At 34.1% G+C, this 19,705-nt stretch overlaps 1 protein-coding gene across 2 annotated transcripts; it reads left to right on the top strand.

Annotated features, from left to right (window-relative positions):
- Window positions 1-2,826: 2,826 nt before the first annotated feature.
- LOC107028907 (probable protein S-acyltransferase 17) lies at window positions 2,827-16,488 on the top strand. 2 transcript variants are annotated; one of them, XM_027919102.1, is made up of 11 exons: window positions 2,827-3,118; window positions 3,214-3,307; window positions 3,887-3,981; window positions 4,101-4,268; window positions 4,354-4,426; window positions 4,550-4,602; window positions 6,885-6,929; window positions 7,166-7,257; window positions 7,343-7,395; window positions 14,863-14,988; window positions 15,700-16,488. In XM_027919102.1, the coding sequence occupies exons 1-11, from the start codon at window positions 2,970-2,972 to the stop codon at window positions 15,973-15,975; spliced, it is 1,224 nt and encodes a 407-aa protein (XP_027774903.1). In that variant the 5' UTR covers window positions 2,827-2,969; the 3' UTR covers window positions 15,976-16,488. The 2 variants fall into 2 exon arrangements, with proteins under 2 accessions (XP_027774903.1, XP_015085637.1); XM_015230151.2 differs by lacking the exon at window positions 6,885-6,929 and having other exon boundaries at window positions 2,830-3,118.
- Window positions 16,489-19,705: the final 3,217 nt, after the last annotated feature.

Below are 19,705 nucleotides of genomic sequence, written 5' to 3' on the forward strand. Positions count from 1 at the left end.
TCTATCTTTGAGGGACATTCAATAGGAGTATTTACAACTTTTGTGTTGCTTCTAATCTCCCCCTTATGTTAGACAACCTAACATATATCTCAATCTTTTGGAGAATCTATCTTTGTGCATCATAGTATATTCATTAATCATATATTGCACATCAAAATTACCAGATGAAAACTATTTGGTCCCTGACCATATACCAATTTAACAGAAAAATTGATCATAACTTATTGGTTTGATTCATACAATTATGTTTGTATGTAATATCATATTTCAGATCAACATATGAAACTTTATTTTCATAAGCAATGATTCACTATATGATTAATTTAATGTCACATCATTTTATATATTTATAAATATTATCAAGATGAATTATCTTGATTTCATATTCTGAAAGTTGTGCTTTTAGCTCAATTATCTTGCACAAACAATTTTGCGAATGTCAAACTACAAGTGACAACAAATGCACATGTGATTATCTTATTGATGCATCTTTTTATCATATCACATGATAGGTGAATGAGCCCATATTCACCTTTTATACCTTTCAAAATTTAGGGATTTAGTCCCAACTTTAGTTGATCTAATCAACTTTATCACGAGAACAAGTAACATAAAGAATTCTTGAAGAATCTTCTAGTTTTTCAATGTATGTCCATTACTCACTATGCACATCTTTGGGATGACCAAATTAGTCATGCCAACTAATAAAATTATTAGTACTCGTAAACTCCAAGTTTACTACGTCATGTGCCTTTTGCTTTAGTAAATTTCTGATTTCTTATTACATGAGTAAATTATTAATTTTATTACTCCAAGAGTAATTTTCAGATTTATTTCTTCTCAATTACTTTAACCGTTAGGTGAGTCGTGATCCCATTATTGAATGAACTAATTTGAAGAAAATTATGCATGTAAACATATTATTTGTGCCAACATTTTTGCAAACATCAAGTTGCGAGATAATAATAGGCACACATGAGACCATATAGAAGAAACATCTATTAGGACCATTAAGTATCTAAACATTCCACTAGGTGTATGAATAAGTCCACAAATATTTGTATACGTTCCTAGAACGCAGGAGATTCAATCTCAACTTCTTTTATGGTGGTCTTACAATTAGCTTGCCTTGCTAACAAGTAGTATAAGAAAATTCACCATTTAAAAGAATTTTTTGTTTCTTCCATGAAAGTTCATTTTAATTTTCCATACTTCGTCTAAACATTATAGACTAACAATGTCCTAGACAACCGTGTCAAACTAAGAAAGTACTGAATTTAGTAAACTTCTTATTTACGATAGAATGTGCCTCAATTACATTGATTTTTGTCCAATACAAGTCCGAAGATAAAACATGAAACTTTTCTATAATACATGTCTTCTTAGAGACATTCTTGGTGATACCACATCATTGACCAAGGTCAAAATCTTTATCATGCCTAGCACGGTGGCTTACACCTCATTCCTTTTAGAGAATGAATCCATATTTTAGCATTTATCAGAAGTTCTCATTCTTCATGAATGGAACACAAACATGTGAGCTTATCAAATTATGATAGCTAGTACCTCATTTCATATTTATGTGCATTATTCAATCACTTGTCTTCTTTTAGACATATTATGCACTAATACAACATTCACTTTTGTAATGGAGTAAATTCAGTAAATTTCATGACTTCTCATCAAAAACACATTAGTTTTTCTTTAGTCATTATTATATTATCAATATGTTGCATTTAGACTCACATTCAATGTCTTATCCATATAAAAGTGTTTTAGGTCATAAATTGATGGATCTTGAACCCAATATCGTATCATCATGGTGCATCAGGACTTTAATCCAATGTCTTACCCTCTTTTTGCGATTGAACATAAATCCATCGTCTTATTTTTCTGGTGCGATAAAACTTAAATTTATCGTCTTACCCATAATGAGGTTCAACCTCAAACCTTCAATATAATTGTAATTTTATCACTTTTGATGATCATCAATATGATCGTACATTATAATTACACACAAAATTAAGATTATTGATTTATTATAATCAATATTAGTAGTTAACAAATATAGCTTAATAGATCACATACCTCATGTAAAGGTTGAAAACATACCTTTCACTAAATTGTGCTTATTCAATTATTAAAATAAATTAAGAAATTTTCTTCCCAATCGATTAAAATTAAATGTATAAAAAGTCAACAAGTCTCTTTAAATACTTACTTTAGATGATACGTCAAGATCTGTTACATAAATAATTATAACATAAAGATAAATCATACCTTGAAGATATAAAAACCTTATTGCATAATGCAAGATCTCTTTTGCACTTTTCTCGTCTTCTATCACAATTTTTTAAGAATAGAACAATCGTGCTGATAACGTGTTATGAAACTATATAAATTTAGAAGACAAAAATAGATCAAAGAGAAAAGATCTCTTATTCATAATATATTCAGGATTCATAGATCTTTCACTGATCTTATTTACAATGAAGGAAAACCCTTTATTTATAGGGAAAACCTTACTTGGTCCCCAAGTAGGATTCCAAACCATATCTTACTAGGACTCCACATAATTAGACATTCACTATAATACAAATTATTTATAATAGAAATAAAAATAATAAGATAATATTAAGAAGAGAAAAATGATTTCTCTTTAGAAACTAAAATAGAAAATGAGTTTGTTTGGAAAAACAGAAAATCCTATATTTAAATATAAAATAGAGTATCATTTTCCTTTGTTACACTTATTATTTTTATCGAGTCTCGAGATTTTAGACATATAAATTGAGAAAAAAAAAATGTAACTTTGTATGGGGCATTAGGGCTCGTATATAACATTTGGTGTTGAATTAGGTGATTTTATAAAAATAATATAAAATTTTAGAAGTCATAATCAAAGAAATAATGGAGAAGTCTACAACGATCTGCTCCCATTCGCATAACTAATTTGAGGCTCAATTGAGATGGAGGTGGAATGGCTTCTTGTAATCCATGGCCTGGTGACACTGCTAGTGTTGATTTCTTTCCTCTGCGGCCAATGGCCTATTTTCGAAGGCACTTTCATTCAAAAAATCCATTTTTTTCTCACTTTTGGTGCCTGTGATTATTTCCGGTATTCATTTATTTACATGTTAATGCATATAATCCGTTTTCGTAATTTTTGACAAGTATTTAAAATGGGATTTTGCCCAAATTTTGGATTTTCAGCCGCTTTGTGGGTGCTGTGTTTGGTCAAAAAGGTTCCAATGCACTCTTCTGTGTTGAGTACTATTGTTGTGATCGTCCTAATCCTACTCTCCAGGTTCTCAATTCACCTTATTTCAACTTCAAATCAGTTACTGCTTCATCACATTCTATGCTGTACAATAATGGTGATAATGGTGAAAATGATGATGTCAAGATTTCACAACTTTTTTGCTTAATTTGATAGTGTAGCAACTTTGAATATTTTGGGGAGTAAGCTCAACTTGAGCAATATAATAATTGACCTAATATTTATCAAATAATAGTACACTTCTATTGACGCATTCAGTAGGAAAAATGTGGAACCACAACTTCGATTTATTACTTGTATTGCACTAGATGATGTGAAGTGCTCTAAGAATTTCAAAAGTAGATCCCATTTTGTGCCATTAATATACAAAAGTTGCTTTTATTATCCGAAACTCAAGTATAGATGGTGAAAATGAATCTTGTGATGACAATTACAATATTTAGTTTGTCTTTGGGACTTGGAAATGGAACTAGTTTGTAAAAGATTCAATGGGAGTTCCTTTGTTCGTTTTGTTTTCATTCTTTGATTTTGTCTGCGTCTCCTCTATTTTCATGCCCTTTATGAATATAGAAACTTTATTTGAAAATTGTCTGTTACTAAACGCAGGTCATATATTTGGGAATAATTGGAGCCATTTACTACTTTATTGTGCAGTCATCCTTTAAGTACATTCCTGGGCATTACCTTGGTGAAGTGCACAGGTGTTATAGAATCCCTGTGCTTTGAAACGTTCTCATATGTATCAGTTCATTTGTCACTTGATTGTTGATTTTGGTGGTATATGTACGTGAATTTTTCTAGAAATTACATAAAATTGCAGGTACATAAGCTTGTTGGCAGTTGGTGGGGGTATTCTCCTCTTTCTATTGACTAGCTTTTCTGACCCAGGAACTGTGAATGCTGTGAATGTTTCACACTATCTTTCTGCTTATCCCTATGATAATATTATTTTCTCAGAAAAAGAATGTCATACCTGCAAGATCCCAAAGTGAGTGTGTTTCTTCCAATTAAAACCTCTAAAGCTCCAGTTTACCTCACTAGATAATCAAATTTTGTTTCTACTTCTTGCTCAGACCTGCTAGGTCAAAGCACTGCAGCATTTGTGATCGCTGTGTTGCTAGATTTGATCATCATTGTGGATGGATGGTTTGTATTTTTTCCTTTTTGTATTCTTTTCTATCTCTCATATGCATACATGTTAACTCTCTATCAGCACATATCACTGTATATGTCCTAATGAATTTTCATTCTGTTTCTCCAATATGACAGAATAATTGCATAGGTGAGAAAAACAGCAGATACTTTATGGCTTTTCTTTTCTGGTGAGCAAATGACTACTTATTGGTCTTTCTTCCAAAGATCTTATCTTTTACACTAAAAATTGTGTTTTTTACTTGAATATACAAGAAAATAATGCAGAAGCGAAAATACAAAGATTAAACACAAGAAATCAATGATATGTGAAATCAAGAATAAAATCCCCAAATTTCTAAGATGAAGTGCTAAGAACCCTAATAGATCTTAGTATTTACAATTAGCAGATTAAAACTTATTATGATACTAATAGAGTCAATCAAGAACTTAGATCAAAAGTGATTCTAGACCTCTATTTCGAAGAAAATAGAGACAACAATTAGTATAAGACTAGTTACCTTCTTTTACTTTAATGGAAACTAAAAACATCAAGTTGAGAATTAAGACAATTAGTCTTACCTGTTAAATAATAAGATAAATCCATAGTCTCCCCACATAAATTTTCAAGAAAAGAATCCTGTCAAAAGTATTAATCATGTCTTTTGAAAATAACAAAATTCATCCCTATAAATAGGAAAAACCTATCCCCAAGTAGCATGAGATTCAAATGCTACTTCTATTGAAATAATAAATCGAAAACCCTAACTAGGAAACTTTGTAAAAGTACATCCAAAACTAGCTAATAAAAAATAATGAAAAGTTGCCAAATACTACAAGAAAATACACCGCTATGCCGCTATGCTGCCCCTTTTAGGCTTGAAGCTCACGTGAGTTTAACCTCCTCGTCTGCTTGATTTTCAGCCACTAAACAGCCTTCTTTGAGCTTGAATTGCCGCCACCATGGATGTGAATTGCAGCCCATTTATGGGCAGAATTTCAGTCCCTTGGTGGGCTTTTCTATTCACCTTTTTGGGGTTTGCTATGAGACACAATCGTCTTCCTCTGGGGAATCTTAGTATTTAAGTTGGTTGTCTACCTGAACTCCCACCTTGCTGGTGAGGGTTCGATTCCCCACATTGTAATCCCCTTCCTGTTTCCCCTTTCCCTACCCCCAATTTTTCTAAATTTAAAAAAAAATCTTCCTCCTCTTGTGCTTGGATTAGAACCATGAAATATGTGTATCACTTAGACCATTCTTCTCCACAATCCTTGGGCTTGTTATTAGGTTTTCCTTCCACTTTTCTCTACAGTCTTTGAGCTTGTCATTGGGTTTTCCTTCCATGATAAACATCTTCTTGATTTTCTATTGAAAATATCAACTTTGATAGTGTTATGCCACCTTGGATGCTATCACAAAGTGCTATCACTAGTGCCAGGGTAGGGAGTGGGCATGTATTGCACACATCCCCTTGCATTTTAGCAAAGAGTTTGTTATCTAAGGAGTGTCTCTGTCGTTGCACAAGCACTCTCTTCCAGTGGCCTTTCTGTTGCAATAAGGGGACTATTCTTCCATTGTTTTCTAGTCCACTGTGTTGTTTTAACCTTGTGCTACGTGGAACTAAAAAGATGCTTAGACCACGTGGAATGGGTTGGTTTCAGTTAAAAGTATGAGAAATAATTGGGAAAATGCACAACACATATGAGAAATAATTGGGAATATGCACAACACATCCATAAGTCGGAATAAGCAATACGGACAGGATATGTTACTCTTATAAGAAGTAATGAAGAAATCAGGATGTCACCATGAGTAAAATGTGATATTACACACTGGGCATGCTGATGTTACAAAGTACTTTTGATTGGAGAGCAGTGGCTGGATGATTAAAAGGAGATTTCAGATTATCTCTTCCATTTTTTATTTTTGGGAACCCATTTTCCGGTCTGCGCAGTTCATCAAAGGTATGGCATGAAGCACCCTTTTATCAATGGTACTGGCCCTCAATGCACCGTGAGAAATACCCTTGATAGGGGATATTCATTATTGCAGTCCTTTTGAAACTCACAGGTTACCTTTACTAGCACAGATATTCACCCTTCCCCCAAATGCAAAAGAAAATAGAAATTGAAGACTCCATTACTAGCATAAATGATTGGTTATTTCACAGCTGATGATTCTTATTAATTTTTGTATAATTTTGGAATTTGTACAATACCTTTACTCTAGCACAAAAAATTACCCTCCAATACAAAAAAAGGAAATAAATGAAAAATAGAGAACTCCATTACTAGCATTGTCCTTAGTTAGGAACTCATTCAAACATTTTGTCATTGTTATTGTTAATAATGTTGTTCTTGTCCTATTATTATTTTTATATTATATATTTTATTTGTAATTACGGTAGTGTCCAACAAGCGTGTGCATACCTTGATTATTCCACGGGTTGTCTGCTATCTCCCACCATCACAGGTATGGGGTAACTCAAGTTAAGCAAATAGGAAGAAAATATGAGGCGTAAGTCTTCATAAAAGCTCGGTTAATGTGACCTTGTAAGAGAAAATTCTTATTTTTAATGTATTAAATATTGACACTACCTTCATTTGTTTTCGCGTCACATGCTTGTGAAAAATATGTATGTGAATAACAGAAGATACAACTTAACTCTAAAAGATTTTGTACTATTCACTGATGCTCATGCTGATAAGACTCTTTACGTTACCTTTCCTGTTATTTTGGACATGCATCTGCAGGCATTTTCTTCTCTGTGTATATGGGGCAGTTGCTATTGCACTAGTGCTAGCTGGCAGGCTGAAAGAACTACGGGTTATAGATATTCTTACTGGTGCATTGACTACTCCTTTAAATGTTATTGGGGCCCAATTGCATGGTAGACCCAAAGTAATAGTTGTCTTCCTCTGTCAATGCAGTTTATTATGGCATCGAGAAATCATTCAGTAGTTTGGCTCCACATGTTGTAGTGGTAAGTGGAGGTCCACCTTTTGGATTCTGCTTGATTATGTCTATCTCTTCCCTTGTTGCATGTGCGTGTATGTGTTGTCAATTTTTGATCTCTTTGGAAACATTAATTAATAATATTATGCGAGTCCTTGATAAAGGCAATGCCATCAAGCATCTCAACCTTCCTTATCTCCTTGTTCTCCAATCCTACTTTGATTCCCAGAGCAGAAGGCTTAAGATTTGATGAGGGATTTCCTGTGGGATGGGATAAATGGAAACAAGAAGTTTCATTTGGTTAGTTGGGAGAAATTCTCAACTCCTATCAACAATGGTCGTGCATTCGAACAGTGGGGATAGTCAACCTCATTGTTAGGGAAGTGGCTATAGAGTATAGAGATATGCTAACAGAGAAGGGGCCATGTGCAGAAAGGTGATTAAGTGAGTAAGGCAACAACCAATTTGTTGGTTCCCAAAGAATGTGTAGGCCTTCTATGGGTTGAGTAAGTGGAGAGGCATAATGAAGGAGAAAATATACTTCTCATTATTTATTGCCTTTTCGTTGTGAAAGGGAAGAAAATATGGTTTTGGCTCTATATATGGATGCAGTGATAAAATGCAGAAAGACAACTTTATGGATAGTTTTTAAGGTAGAAAGGGGATAGGATGTCATGGCAGCCAAGAGTTATGGGAGATACAGGTCGTCACCATCATCAGAGATTTCCTCGATGAGACCCCTCTGTGGCTGGGAATTCCCGGAGGTAGGGACATTCTTTATGAGGCTCTGTTGTCATGTACATTTCGTTGAAGTGGACAGAATGATTTGGAGAGGAACATCTCCATAAACCTGTTTGGCCATGAGAATTATTCACTTCTTTTTGGAATAATTTTCACTTTATTTTAGAATCCGTGTTTGATGAACTAAAATTTCCAAATCCAAGTTGGAGTTGGATTCCAAATTTAGAGAAGTGCTACAAACCTATTTTCCAACTCTATCTTCATAAATTTCAAATAAAGTACTGTATTCTCTCCTCTCGTGAAAATGATCAAAATGGTCTTTAATGTATCTGGGTTGGGCTATTTTAGTCCCTCATATATACCATGTAGTCGAAATAGTCCTCAATATATGGAAAAAGTGATCATTTTTTTTTTTTGAAAATGGTTACTTGGAAAAAGTGATCATTTTAGTCCTTCATATATACCAACAACATATCATGTTAAATTCTATAAGTGGGGTCATGGAGGGTGATGTGTACGCAACCTTACTTTTACCTCCTATCTTCCCCTTGTTGAAGAAGGGTTGATGTAATGAATAAGGTTCAGGAAGTTACCGGAACCAAAGTTCCATTAGCAATAGGAGAAAAAAAAAAAAGTGAAATAAGCATCAAAAGGACATCCCTTGGACATAGTTGGACCAAGACTAACTGCGAGTTTAGAGTGGTTTACTATGTCTATATTTTAAGACTGAGCTTGCAATGGAGGTTTGGAATCATATCGCCTTTAAAATGTGAGATCCTTTCAAACGGATTCCAATCAAAGGTTGAATGAGATCGGTTCTCTTTTAGATACTAAATCTAAATCAGATAGCATAGATGGATGGGTGGGTCTGTCTTTCTATTCATATATTTGCTAATCAAAATGGATTTATTTAGTGTTGTTGCATAGCAAGAAACCCCAAATCCTTGATTTTGCCAGGAAAGATAGCATTGCTTTGGACCCCCGCAGGCGAAGGGAATAAGCTCGACTGCTTCTACTCCATACTTCTTATTCTTCGTGCCTGTTCTGATGCGCTTTGCGCGCCATTGATGCTTTTCTCTCTCCTCTTATTCTTCATTGGACGGTTTGGATGGACTACACTGTTCTTTCCCAACTAAAATTGGAATGGTTGTATCACATTGAGATGACGATTGAGATAAGGAATTTGTATCCCTCCTATTTAGACTTTTGGACTCTTATCTTTCTGAATCAAGATGTATTCGTGTATATATTTCACAGAAACGTGAAGTCAAAGTGGGCAATAAAGTAGCTAGAAGACACGGAAATAAAGGTATCATTTCCAAATTTTTGCCTAGACAAGATATGCGTTATTTACATGATGGAAGATCTGCTGATATGGTCTTTGCCCATTGGGAGTACCTTTATGCATGAATGTTGGACATATAGTTGAATGTGGATATTACCAAGTGCACATAGCCGAAAGAGATGAGCCCAAGACCATGTGTGTAAGAAGGCATGGAGCCTTCGAGTTTGGTAATATGCCAATTTGACCACTATTAGTTGATAAAGCAATTTCTTCCACTTCTGAATCCCAAACAATCCAATTAGGGGTCACTACACTAAGATTACCTTCTTTGGTGGGATGGATTGTTCTTCATCTAAAGATATAAAGAGTCCATAATAGGTGACCTCTTGAAAAAACAGTTAAACCCCCCACTTGTACATCTAATAAGTAAAAATATCACAGCCGTCATTTACACACCTTTACCTTATGGGCGATCTATTACCCCCTCATCCTTGTTTGAAGTGAAATTAAAGAAAGACTGAGAGCTGATGTGGCAATGTGTCATCACCTTCCTAGAGGCGTGAAGAAAGTGAAAAAGAATTAAGCCAATCAAATTATACATGTGTCATCTTTCAATTTATTTGTAAACTAATTACAGTTAATTATTTATTCTTAATATATTTTTCCATTATTTAGTTTCTTATTCTTTAATTTTCTTTCTTTGCTGTTTTTTACTTTTCCTGTTTCTATTATTCGTTAAAAGTAATGTTGTATTTTTTCAGCATTAAGGATATGTTGGCTCCCATCAAAAGAAATTTACAACTGAATCAAACTGAACAAAAACTTGCTACACAAAAACTTTGCAGCAAAAACTATACGGATCTTATAAATTCTAAGTCTGTCCAGCATCCTTTATACCCTCCTCTTTACACAAAAACAACATACCCAGTGTAATGCCACAAGGGGGTTTGGGGAGGTTAGAGTATACTCAAACCTTACCACTACCTCATGAAGGTAGAGAGGCTGTTTGCGGCAGACCCTCGGTTCAAATGCATCAAATTCAAGTACAATGGTGCAGTTTGGAATATGTAGATGAGCCTATATCTGTTAGAGATGTCCTAGGTCCTATGTATGATGAAGTAGGATCTAGTTTAGTTTTGTTTTAAGCACACGCAACTGTATGTAGCTCCATGATGTAAATTTGGGACCCCTGCCTATAGTGCTGAAGATTAATACACAAAACTGTTGCCGTTGTCAAAAAATTCAAGTACAAAGAAGAAGAAAACAGTGTAGAAAAAAACATAGAGACTAACAAGGGAGGCAGGGCTAAGGATACAAGAAAGAAATAATGCGATAATAGCAACACAGTAAACAACAGACGATAATTGATATTAAAATCAAGACCTAAAATAATACGGCTAGTACAACGACAAACACCAACAAGCTTTTAAGCACAACCACCTTCCACTACCTACTAACCTTCTCCCTAGTATGCGTCCTCCACACCCTCCTCTTTACACCAAAAATAGGAAGTTCTTTTCCAGTGGATTTTCTGAACAAGTTCAGCAGTAATCTCAAAGCACCTCGTGTTTCTTTCTCTCCAGATTGACCACCATTTATAGGATGTAATCATATTCCCTTCTGACTTTTGCTCCCCTTTCTCCTGATCCAACAGCTCTGCAGGTTAACTGTGTGTTCTGACATTGTCCATCTAGTTTGTGTCAGCTCTAAGAACAGAGACTATAGCTGAGAAGTAACTTTACAGTGTAAGAACAAATCACTATTAGTTTAATTACATAGAGAGCATTATGAGGCCATCTGAGAACTTCTCCTTTAGAGCTTTTCATGCGTGAGACAGGCCCTTCTGGCCACCAGCTAGGTAAAACATCTTACCTTAACTAGTATGTTGTTCTTCCAAATCTTCCCCCTAGGGCCATCTATTCTCCCTGGTACTTCCTGCACTTTGCTACTGTATAGCCTGTTAACTGAAAGCTTCCATAACTGTTGTGTTTCCATCTTACTAAATCTGCTTTCATGTTTGTGCCCTTGAAGCTATTAAGATCCTGCAATATACCAACTACTCTCATTGACCAATCATTCAAGTGTCTTCTAAAACTCAGATTCCATCCTTGAGGAGACCATATTTCATTTGCCATTGCCCACCTTGAATCTTCTGACCCATACAAAGCTCTTTCCAGAACTGAATCTTGCTACCATTGCCCACCTTGAAAGTAATATCTCTGACGAACTGGTTCCACAAGTTCCTAATTGTTCTCCAGACCGAGACACCATAGTTACTATTGACTGTATTGGAGCATCAATGTCTATTCTGCCCATAATTGCTGACAATCACTTCTCTCCACAGGGTTGATCCTCATCGCCAAATCTCCATATCACCACTTGGTTAGTAGATATTTGCGTTGCAACCCCTGGTTTCTGATACCAAGACCACCAAAACTTCTACTCAGTTGTGCAGTTTTCCATTAGACCAAATTCATGCTTTTAACCTCTTTATTGCCCAGCCATATGAAATCCCTCCTTAGCTTGTCTATTATTTTTTCAACCTTTTCAGGCATAGGGAAGAGAGATGTGATAGGTTGGCAAAAAGTCTAGGACAACTTATCAGGATGGTTCTTCCTCCCAAAGAAAGGTACTGTGCCTTCCAATGCTAGTTTTCCTTCTGTTTTCGCAATGACACTATCCCAGCTCACCAGCTCTGTGTTTGTTCCCAAGGGCATGCTAAGGTACACTATTAGAAGTTCCTCGATTCTACAACCCAAAATCTTTGCTGGTCTCCGTATCCGGGGCACTTCTTTAAAAGGATAAACACAACTTTTCGTCCAATTTACAGACAACCCAGAAACTGCCTCAAAAACACTAAATGTATCTTGATAGTCTTGAGTAGTTAATCCTTGGCTTTACAAAAAATGAATGTCTCATCAGCGTAAATGACATATTTGCATATCCACCCCTGAGTGACTGCCTATTTTAAAACCCTTCAGCAAGGTATTCTGAATGGACATTCTAATCATGCTGTCAAAGCCTTCCATGGCTAAGATGAATAGGAATGGAGATAAGGGATCTCCCTGTCTAAGATCTCTCTCTGAGAGGAAAAAGCCAGCAGATTCCTCATTTATCAAAATAGAATACATGGCAGTTTTAGTGCAGGCTTATCCATTTCAAACCATCTCTCACCAAAGCTCATCTGATGAAGAATATTGAGAAGGAAGTCCCAATTGACATGGTCATAAGCCTTCTCAGTATCTAGTTTACATGATGCCAGGGCCCAGGGGTATTCCCTTTAATTCTAGTATCCATGAACTCACTGGTTATGAGGGCAACATCCATGATCTGTCTACCTTTTATGAAAGTCATTTGGTATTTGTCAACCAATTTGTTAATCACTCTCAACAGGCTTTCAACCAAAAGCTTAGCTATTATCTTGTAGGTCTATAATCCCTGAGTTCAACTTGTCTTTTTTGGGATGAGAGCAACATATGTAGCATTCAAGCTTTTCTCAAAAACTTGTTTATCATAGAAACATTTGATGGTGCTCATTATATCTTCCTTGAGTAATGCCCAGAAATTCTGTTAGAAACTCATGGGGAACCCATCAGGACCAGGGGCCTTGTGACTTGCACGTAACTTGATTCCCTACAATACCTCCACTTCCTCAAATTGTCATTAACTCCAAACTTTCTCCTCTGAGTTGATATTACCAGATCCATGTAGGTTGAGTTCTGTCCTCCTCCATTATTCTGTTTCTTTATAGTTTATACAATAATTGATAGAAACTGACAATTTCCCTTCTTATCTCTTCAGGATGAGTCATCTCTCCTTTTGTTTCCAACCTGTCGATATTGTATCCTTTGTGTGCTGTGGCCATTCTGTGGAAATATTCGGTGTTCTTGTCCCCTGCTTAAGCCATTGAATCCTAGACCTCTGCCTCCAAACTATTTTACATTTCCGGACATATCCTCATATTCCTTAGAAAGTTGGACTCTTTGTTATAGTTTATCTTCGATGAGAGTTCTCTCCTGAATTCCCTCAGACTAGCTAACTGATTCAGAACATCCTTCATTCTCTGTCTCCAGTCCACCCTATTTTCCAGTCCCCATTACTTCAACTTCTCTTTTAACAATTTCAGTTTTGAGGGTAGAATAATGGCTGGGGTCTCATTAACTGAGAAACAAGACCACCATTTCCTTACCTTGTCCAGAAAGCCCCCTCGATTTGCATCCACCATTTCTCAAAATTGAAGTAAAATTTCCTCAAATTTAACTCACAACAGGTTAGCATAATGGGATTGAGGTCTCACGAGCCTTGGAAGGGTACTTTGCCTTATCTGTATGAAGACTTCATCCCATTGATGAGTGTATAGGAATCTGTTCAATCTAGAAGCAGTCAAATGGTATTCCCCTCTTCTCCAGGAAAAGGATCCTCCAAATAAAGAGGGATCAAATTACTCCATATCATTGATCCAATCAGAAAATTCAGACATAGCTCCTGTAAGTCTGTGACCTGATGATCTCTTTGAGAGGTATCTTTTGACATTGAAGTCAACCACAAATCACCCTGGGTCCTGTACAGATGCACCTTAAAAGATCCCTCCATAGTTCTTTTCTTCACTTTGTTGCAGTTAGCATAAAATGAACCTAGAAACCAGTTGAGATTCTGATTAACAACTTCAAACTTTCAGGTGATCAATTGCCCTGCCACATCCACCAGCTCACCCTTCCAATATCTCCTATCTCACATTATTACTATCCCTGGGTACTCCCTACAGCAACTAGATGTAACTCACCCAGCCATCTATTGAAACAGAGTTGTTTTATCAGATGTGAATCTGTCCCCTCCAATATATGATATTGACATCCACCCCCCATTGCTGCTTATACTTCTGACAATTCTCCTTTTCTTCAAATTGTTCACCCCCCTGACATTCCAAGTAAATATCTTGATCTTTGTTGACAAGAAGCCATTATTATCCTCCCCCTGTTCCTCGGTCACCATCCTTGGAATTCATACGAAAAACTAAATTTCTAACTTTTTTCTGAACTGTTCCAGTATGTTTTTTTTGGCATCTCCTTAAGTCAGCATCCTCTTTTGATCAATCTTCATAGGAAGCTCGAAGGCAACCTTATCGCATCTCTCAAACGCACCTCAAAAGAACCTGCTGTGTTTGAGCACATTTGATTGTACCCATAATGAAGCTCTGTCTTCAATGTCTTTGTCCAACAACGGTTCATCACTTGCAAGGGGACATGGTTCATCACAGACCATCAATTGCCCCCCCCCCCCCCTGCAGACGCCCCTGGAAATTTGAATTTTGCAAAAAAAGACTCATATGATCCAACTAAGGATGCTTGCACCTTTTTCTTGTTTTCTTAAAAATAAGATTTATCTCCCTTCCCAGCTCTCTTAATACATTTATATTTGTATTTGTGCTTATGGTTTGTTTCGTAATGATGATCTTCTGCTTTGGCTCAGTGGTTATTGGATTCATACAACACTCAAATACTTATCATGGTATTTCTGGCTATAATTTCTATGCTACTGGCTGGTTTCCTTGCATACCACACCAAACTGTGTGTCACAAATACCACAACAAATGAGGTAGTCATTTTCTATTTAGTTCAGTTCAATACATATTTCTAGTATCTTATTGATGGTTGTGGTTTAGCTGTGTGCTATGGCATTTTTTCTCCTTTGTAGTACCTGCATTTCCTTTGGAAGTGAGCTTATGGAACTCACATGTCTAATAATAGAACACTTGTAATTTGTTACTATTACATTACTTTCTTGGACCATTAGTGCCGCCTAAAACTCTGCCAAGAGAGCGCTGCTTTACGCTAAAATGAAAAATGCCTTTTGTATCAATCATTGAAGAAAATTTGGGCCAGTTGGAGATGATTAGACGTCAAAATATTTTGACAAAGAAGAAAAAAACATCTACTCTTACAAGTGTGATCAGGTTTGTATAACAATATTTGGATCGACTAAAATATTTAACTTGGAGTTAATTCATTTTGGATTCTTTTGCTAAGAAGTCTTGGGATAGAAGCTTGCAGCATACTCTTTTAGGGTGACAGAATTTCCTTTTTTTTTTAAAAAAAAAATTTGACTACGCAAAGAAAAAGTAAAGTAAATAAGAAGGGACACAAGATAGTGATAAAAAACTCATTAGAACGTCCTAATCGTAGAAATGCATTAGTATATCATAATCATATACCTTATTGGTTCAGCTTAACTTTAAATTTTAGAAGTTGAAATAACAGTTTGCTCTTAGCTCTCATCTAAAGCTAAATGTGCTCATGTGAACTGCAGACTTTCAAATGGAAAGAGTACTTAAGCTGGAAGAGGAAGGTTAATGAAGCAAAGGCAAGTGCAGCAGCACTCAAAGCAAGTTTGGGTGAATTGAACCATGAAAAGAAGCACCCTGTGAGCAAATGGAAAGCCTTCTTCCAAAGGTCCCCTCTTGAAGAAGTGGAGGTTGTGAAGAATAACATTTACGATAGAGGAGTGCTCCAGAATGTCTTTGAGATTGTAGTTCCTCTTTCATCAAGACGGTCATTTTTACAGAGGAAACCAAAATCAGGTTAGAGTTGTCAGTTTGTGAACCATAATCTCATAGGGGCTTGGTAGCTCATCCTTGGTTCAATGTCTTTAGTATAATAGTCATATTAGCAAGGAGCTTAAATGTGAAGAATAGTCATTTTTGCCAAACATATCACTGACAAGTATCGAGGAAGGGGGTTAAGTTCGTGCTCCGGTGTTGGTTCTTTTTGCTTTTCTGCAGTTGCAGCTATTGAATGGAGGTCCTTACTGCTCTTTTTTTTTTTTGTGCATTCTACTTCCTACTTGTGGTGCAGCCTAGGTTACCTCATATTTCTAGGATGGTTTTCAATCTGTATTCGACTTTTTATACCTCTGTGCTGCTTAGCAGCAGATTTAATTATGTACGATGTAATAGGATGAGAATGAGTGTGCTATACGTTTCAATCCCAATGTATACTGTATCCACCAGCAGTGGAACTGGAATGCGGATTGAGTTCAAACGAATTTTGTGCTCATGTTGCCATAAAGAGAATGTACCCAGCAGCTCAACTTTCTTAAGCTTTTTATTAGGTAAATGTATTCAGTGATGTGTGGAAACTCTTGTAACTCCAAAAAGTAGGGTAGCTGCAATAAAATGTGTTTTTTTTTCTTTTCAGAAAAAGCTCCCAAACTTCTAATACAAATATGTAGGGGTACAGGTGAAGTTGAATCAAATTGAAGGAAAAAAGGGTACTTTTTTTAATTGGTTGTAATTTTAGAAATCAACATATGCATGTTTGGTCTTGGTTTTAAGCGAAAAAATAACAAAAAAATCGAACCAAATTTACTATACAAATAAATCGATTTAAAAAATTACTAGTTTCTTGACAGGTATGTTGTACATGTATAATTTGAAGAGAAGAAAATAAATTTATATTACATTTTAATAAATAATTTGAATGAAAATTTCTGTCCAAACAAGCAGTAGACATCAAAAGTTTGTTCCAAACAAATAAACTTCACAAGCAAATAATTAGCTTGAATCATTCATGTAACTTATTTGAGCACAGTAGTAACTTTAAGCTTCACAAGCAAATAATTAACTTGAATCAGAGTCTGTTTGACATTGCTGCTAAAAATTGCTTTATTTTCAGAAGCACTTTTCTAAAATAGCTTTTTAGAGAAGTGCTTTTGAGAGAAAGCAATCTGTATTTGACAAATTCATTTGAAAAATGTTTTTTTATAAGAAAATTGTGTTTGACTAATCTTTTTTGGAAGAGTACTTTTGAGAGTCAAATTATGATTAAGAGCAAATATTAATTTACTTTTAATGTTAAGATTATTTTATAGAAAAAAAAACTAATTTAAACATCTATTACAATAAATTAAATTCAAATTTTGTTTTTATTAAATCAAATCAAAATGTTCATATTCAAACTTCCAATCCATATTGTACATTTTTTGAAGGGTTGAAACCTTTAATTGTTTTTTTTCATTCTTTTCTAATTTTACAAAAATATTGTTATTACCTTCTTCTTGATTTGTAATTTTGTAATATAATAAGTAAAAAATAAATAAAATAATATTATGTAAAAGTAAAATAAAATATAAAAATAAAAAATAAAATTATTAAATGGAACAAACACACGCGCGCACACACACCGCGGGCATACACACTATAGTGAATGCAACATGATCATATATTTTTGTTTTCCTCTTCATTTGCTATGTATCGTTCCATATATATATTTTTTAAAATATTTATGTTTGAGTATGATACTTTTTAAGTATGAATTTCTTGTTATTTTGTGTTCATTTTAATTTGAGAAAACGGTATGTCACAAGATACACTCCTTGTTAGCTATATAAAATAGATAAGAAAATAGTGATGATCATAAAATAATCTTAAATCAAATTAAATATTTTATAAATAATACTTTAAATTTTATTCATCTATTAATGTTTATTATTTAAAAATTTTAATATTTTATATCACGATGCAATTTCTTTAAGATACTAAATACTTTCATTAGACAACAAGCAAAAAATAGATTGTGTATAAATATAAAATATTAAAATATTTATGGTAATCCTTATTAGTGTCATGCCTATACTAAATTTCAAGTATGAATATTTACGTGAAAAATTATATTTAAATGGTGCCCATAATTTATGTTCATAACCTCAAGAGGAAATACTTTTGATGACATTTTAAAAAAATATTTTGTTGGTTAGATTTTCTTACAAAAGTTAGTAAAGTAAAAAATTATACTACTAAAAACCCATATTTAAACTTTTAATGTATTCTGAAATGTTTCAATGATATCTGGTCATTTTGATCTCAAAATACAAGTAACTCTATGCCAATTTGTATTAATAATTTATTAACACTTGTTCTTTTTTCTTTAAACTATAATTATTTAATAAAGAAATCTAATGTAGTATTATTAATTCTATTTTACTACACCGTATACTATATATACATATACACATGCAACACGCGTGGCTTGAAGCTAGTATAACCTTAAAAACATGAACTCCTTACTCGGATTCTAAATTACTATAATATTCATAATCTTAGATTGTGACTTTTTCAAGGAGTTGTGACTTTTTTCGAAGGATTGTAATTTTTCGATGAGTTGTGAGTTTTCGAAAGAGTTGTGACTTTTCCAAAGAGTTGTGACTTTTTCAATAAGTTGTGACTTTTTCAGAGGGTTGTGACTTCTCGAAAAGGTCATGACTTTTCAGATAAGACATAAAAATATTTGTTCATACTACCCTTTGTTGACTATAAATAGAGGGACTTCCTCTCGTTTGTCAACCACATTTTCTAAATCTTCTACTCGTCTTCTTCTTGCATTTTAATTTTTTTTTTTTGTGATTTATTGTTGTTGAGTGAGTTCGAAGTTTAGCGAAATATGAGGTACCACTATTCTGATGAAGTAAGTCGTTCTATCCTAAGAGGGTATATTCCATAACCTCAAGTACTTGAGGAAAATAATTTTTATTAGATAATAATAATTATTTTTGCTTAATATATACATTAGTATGTAATGTTCCAATATATAAAAGTTAACATGATGTAGTCTAAATTCATTTGTCTTTGTTAACAATTTCTCTTGTGGTGTAGATATATGCTTCTGAATCTTTTTCAAAATCTAGAGAATTGTCACGATTTGTTTTTGATGCTCAAGACAAAAGAATGACTTTATTTATCAAAACTACCTATGTGATTTAGACTCTCCTGAAATTTGCTTCAAAATGGTTATTATCATATAAATATTGTCCTTTTGTTTTACTTATTTACTATTTCTTAATATTTCAGTAATTTAGACGAAGAAAAATTCAAATGACTTGTACTAACGCCAGTTGAAGTTTGTATTAGTTTAATTTTTATTATCTATTTGATAGTTAACTTTATGAGATGAATATTTTAATTAATGCAAATATATATTTATATTTAGGTAGGCATTTGTGTTTAAATTAAAGTGTTATATATGTCACAAATGTATATCAAGTTAATAAGATCTTCTAACTTCAAAATATATTATTTAAAAATGTCTCGATTTTTTTTCAATTGTGAAAATATAAAATGTAATTGTTCTATTCACATGTTCATATGACATCTAAACAATTAAACATGAAATACAAATGCAAAACACATTGTTAGATGACAAGAAATGGTTAGATGACAAGAAAAATACAAAAAAAATAAATTGTTTATAAGGTAATATTAGTGAGATAGATTAATTACATGATTGAACCTCATCAAATTGAAATAAATATGTACATTATT

Source organism: Solanum pennellii, chromosome 8, assembly GCF_001406875.1.
Source record: "Solanum pennellii chromosome 8, SPENNV200".
In the NCBI taxonomy this organism is placed as follows: Eukaryota; Viridiplantae; Streptophyta; class Magnoliopsida; order Solanales; family Solanaceae; genus Solanum; species Solanum pennellii.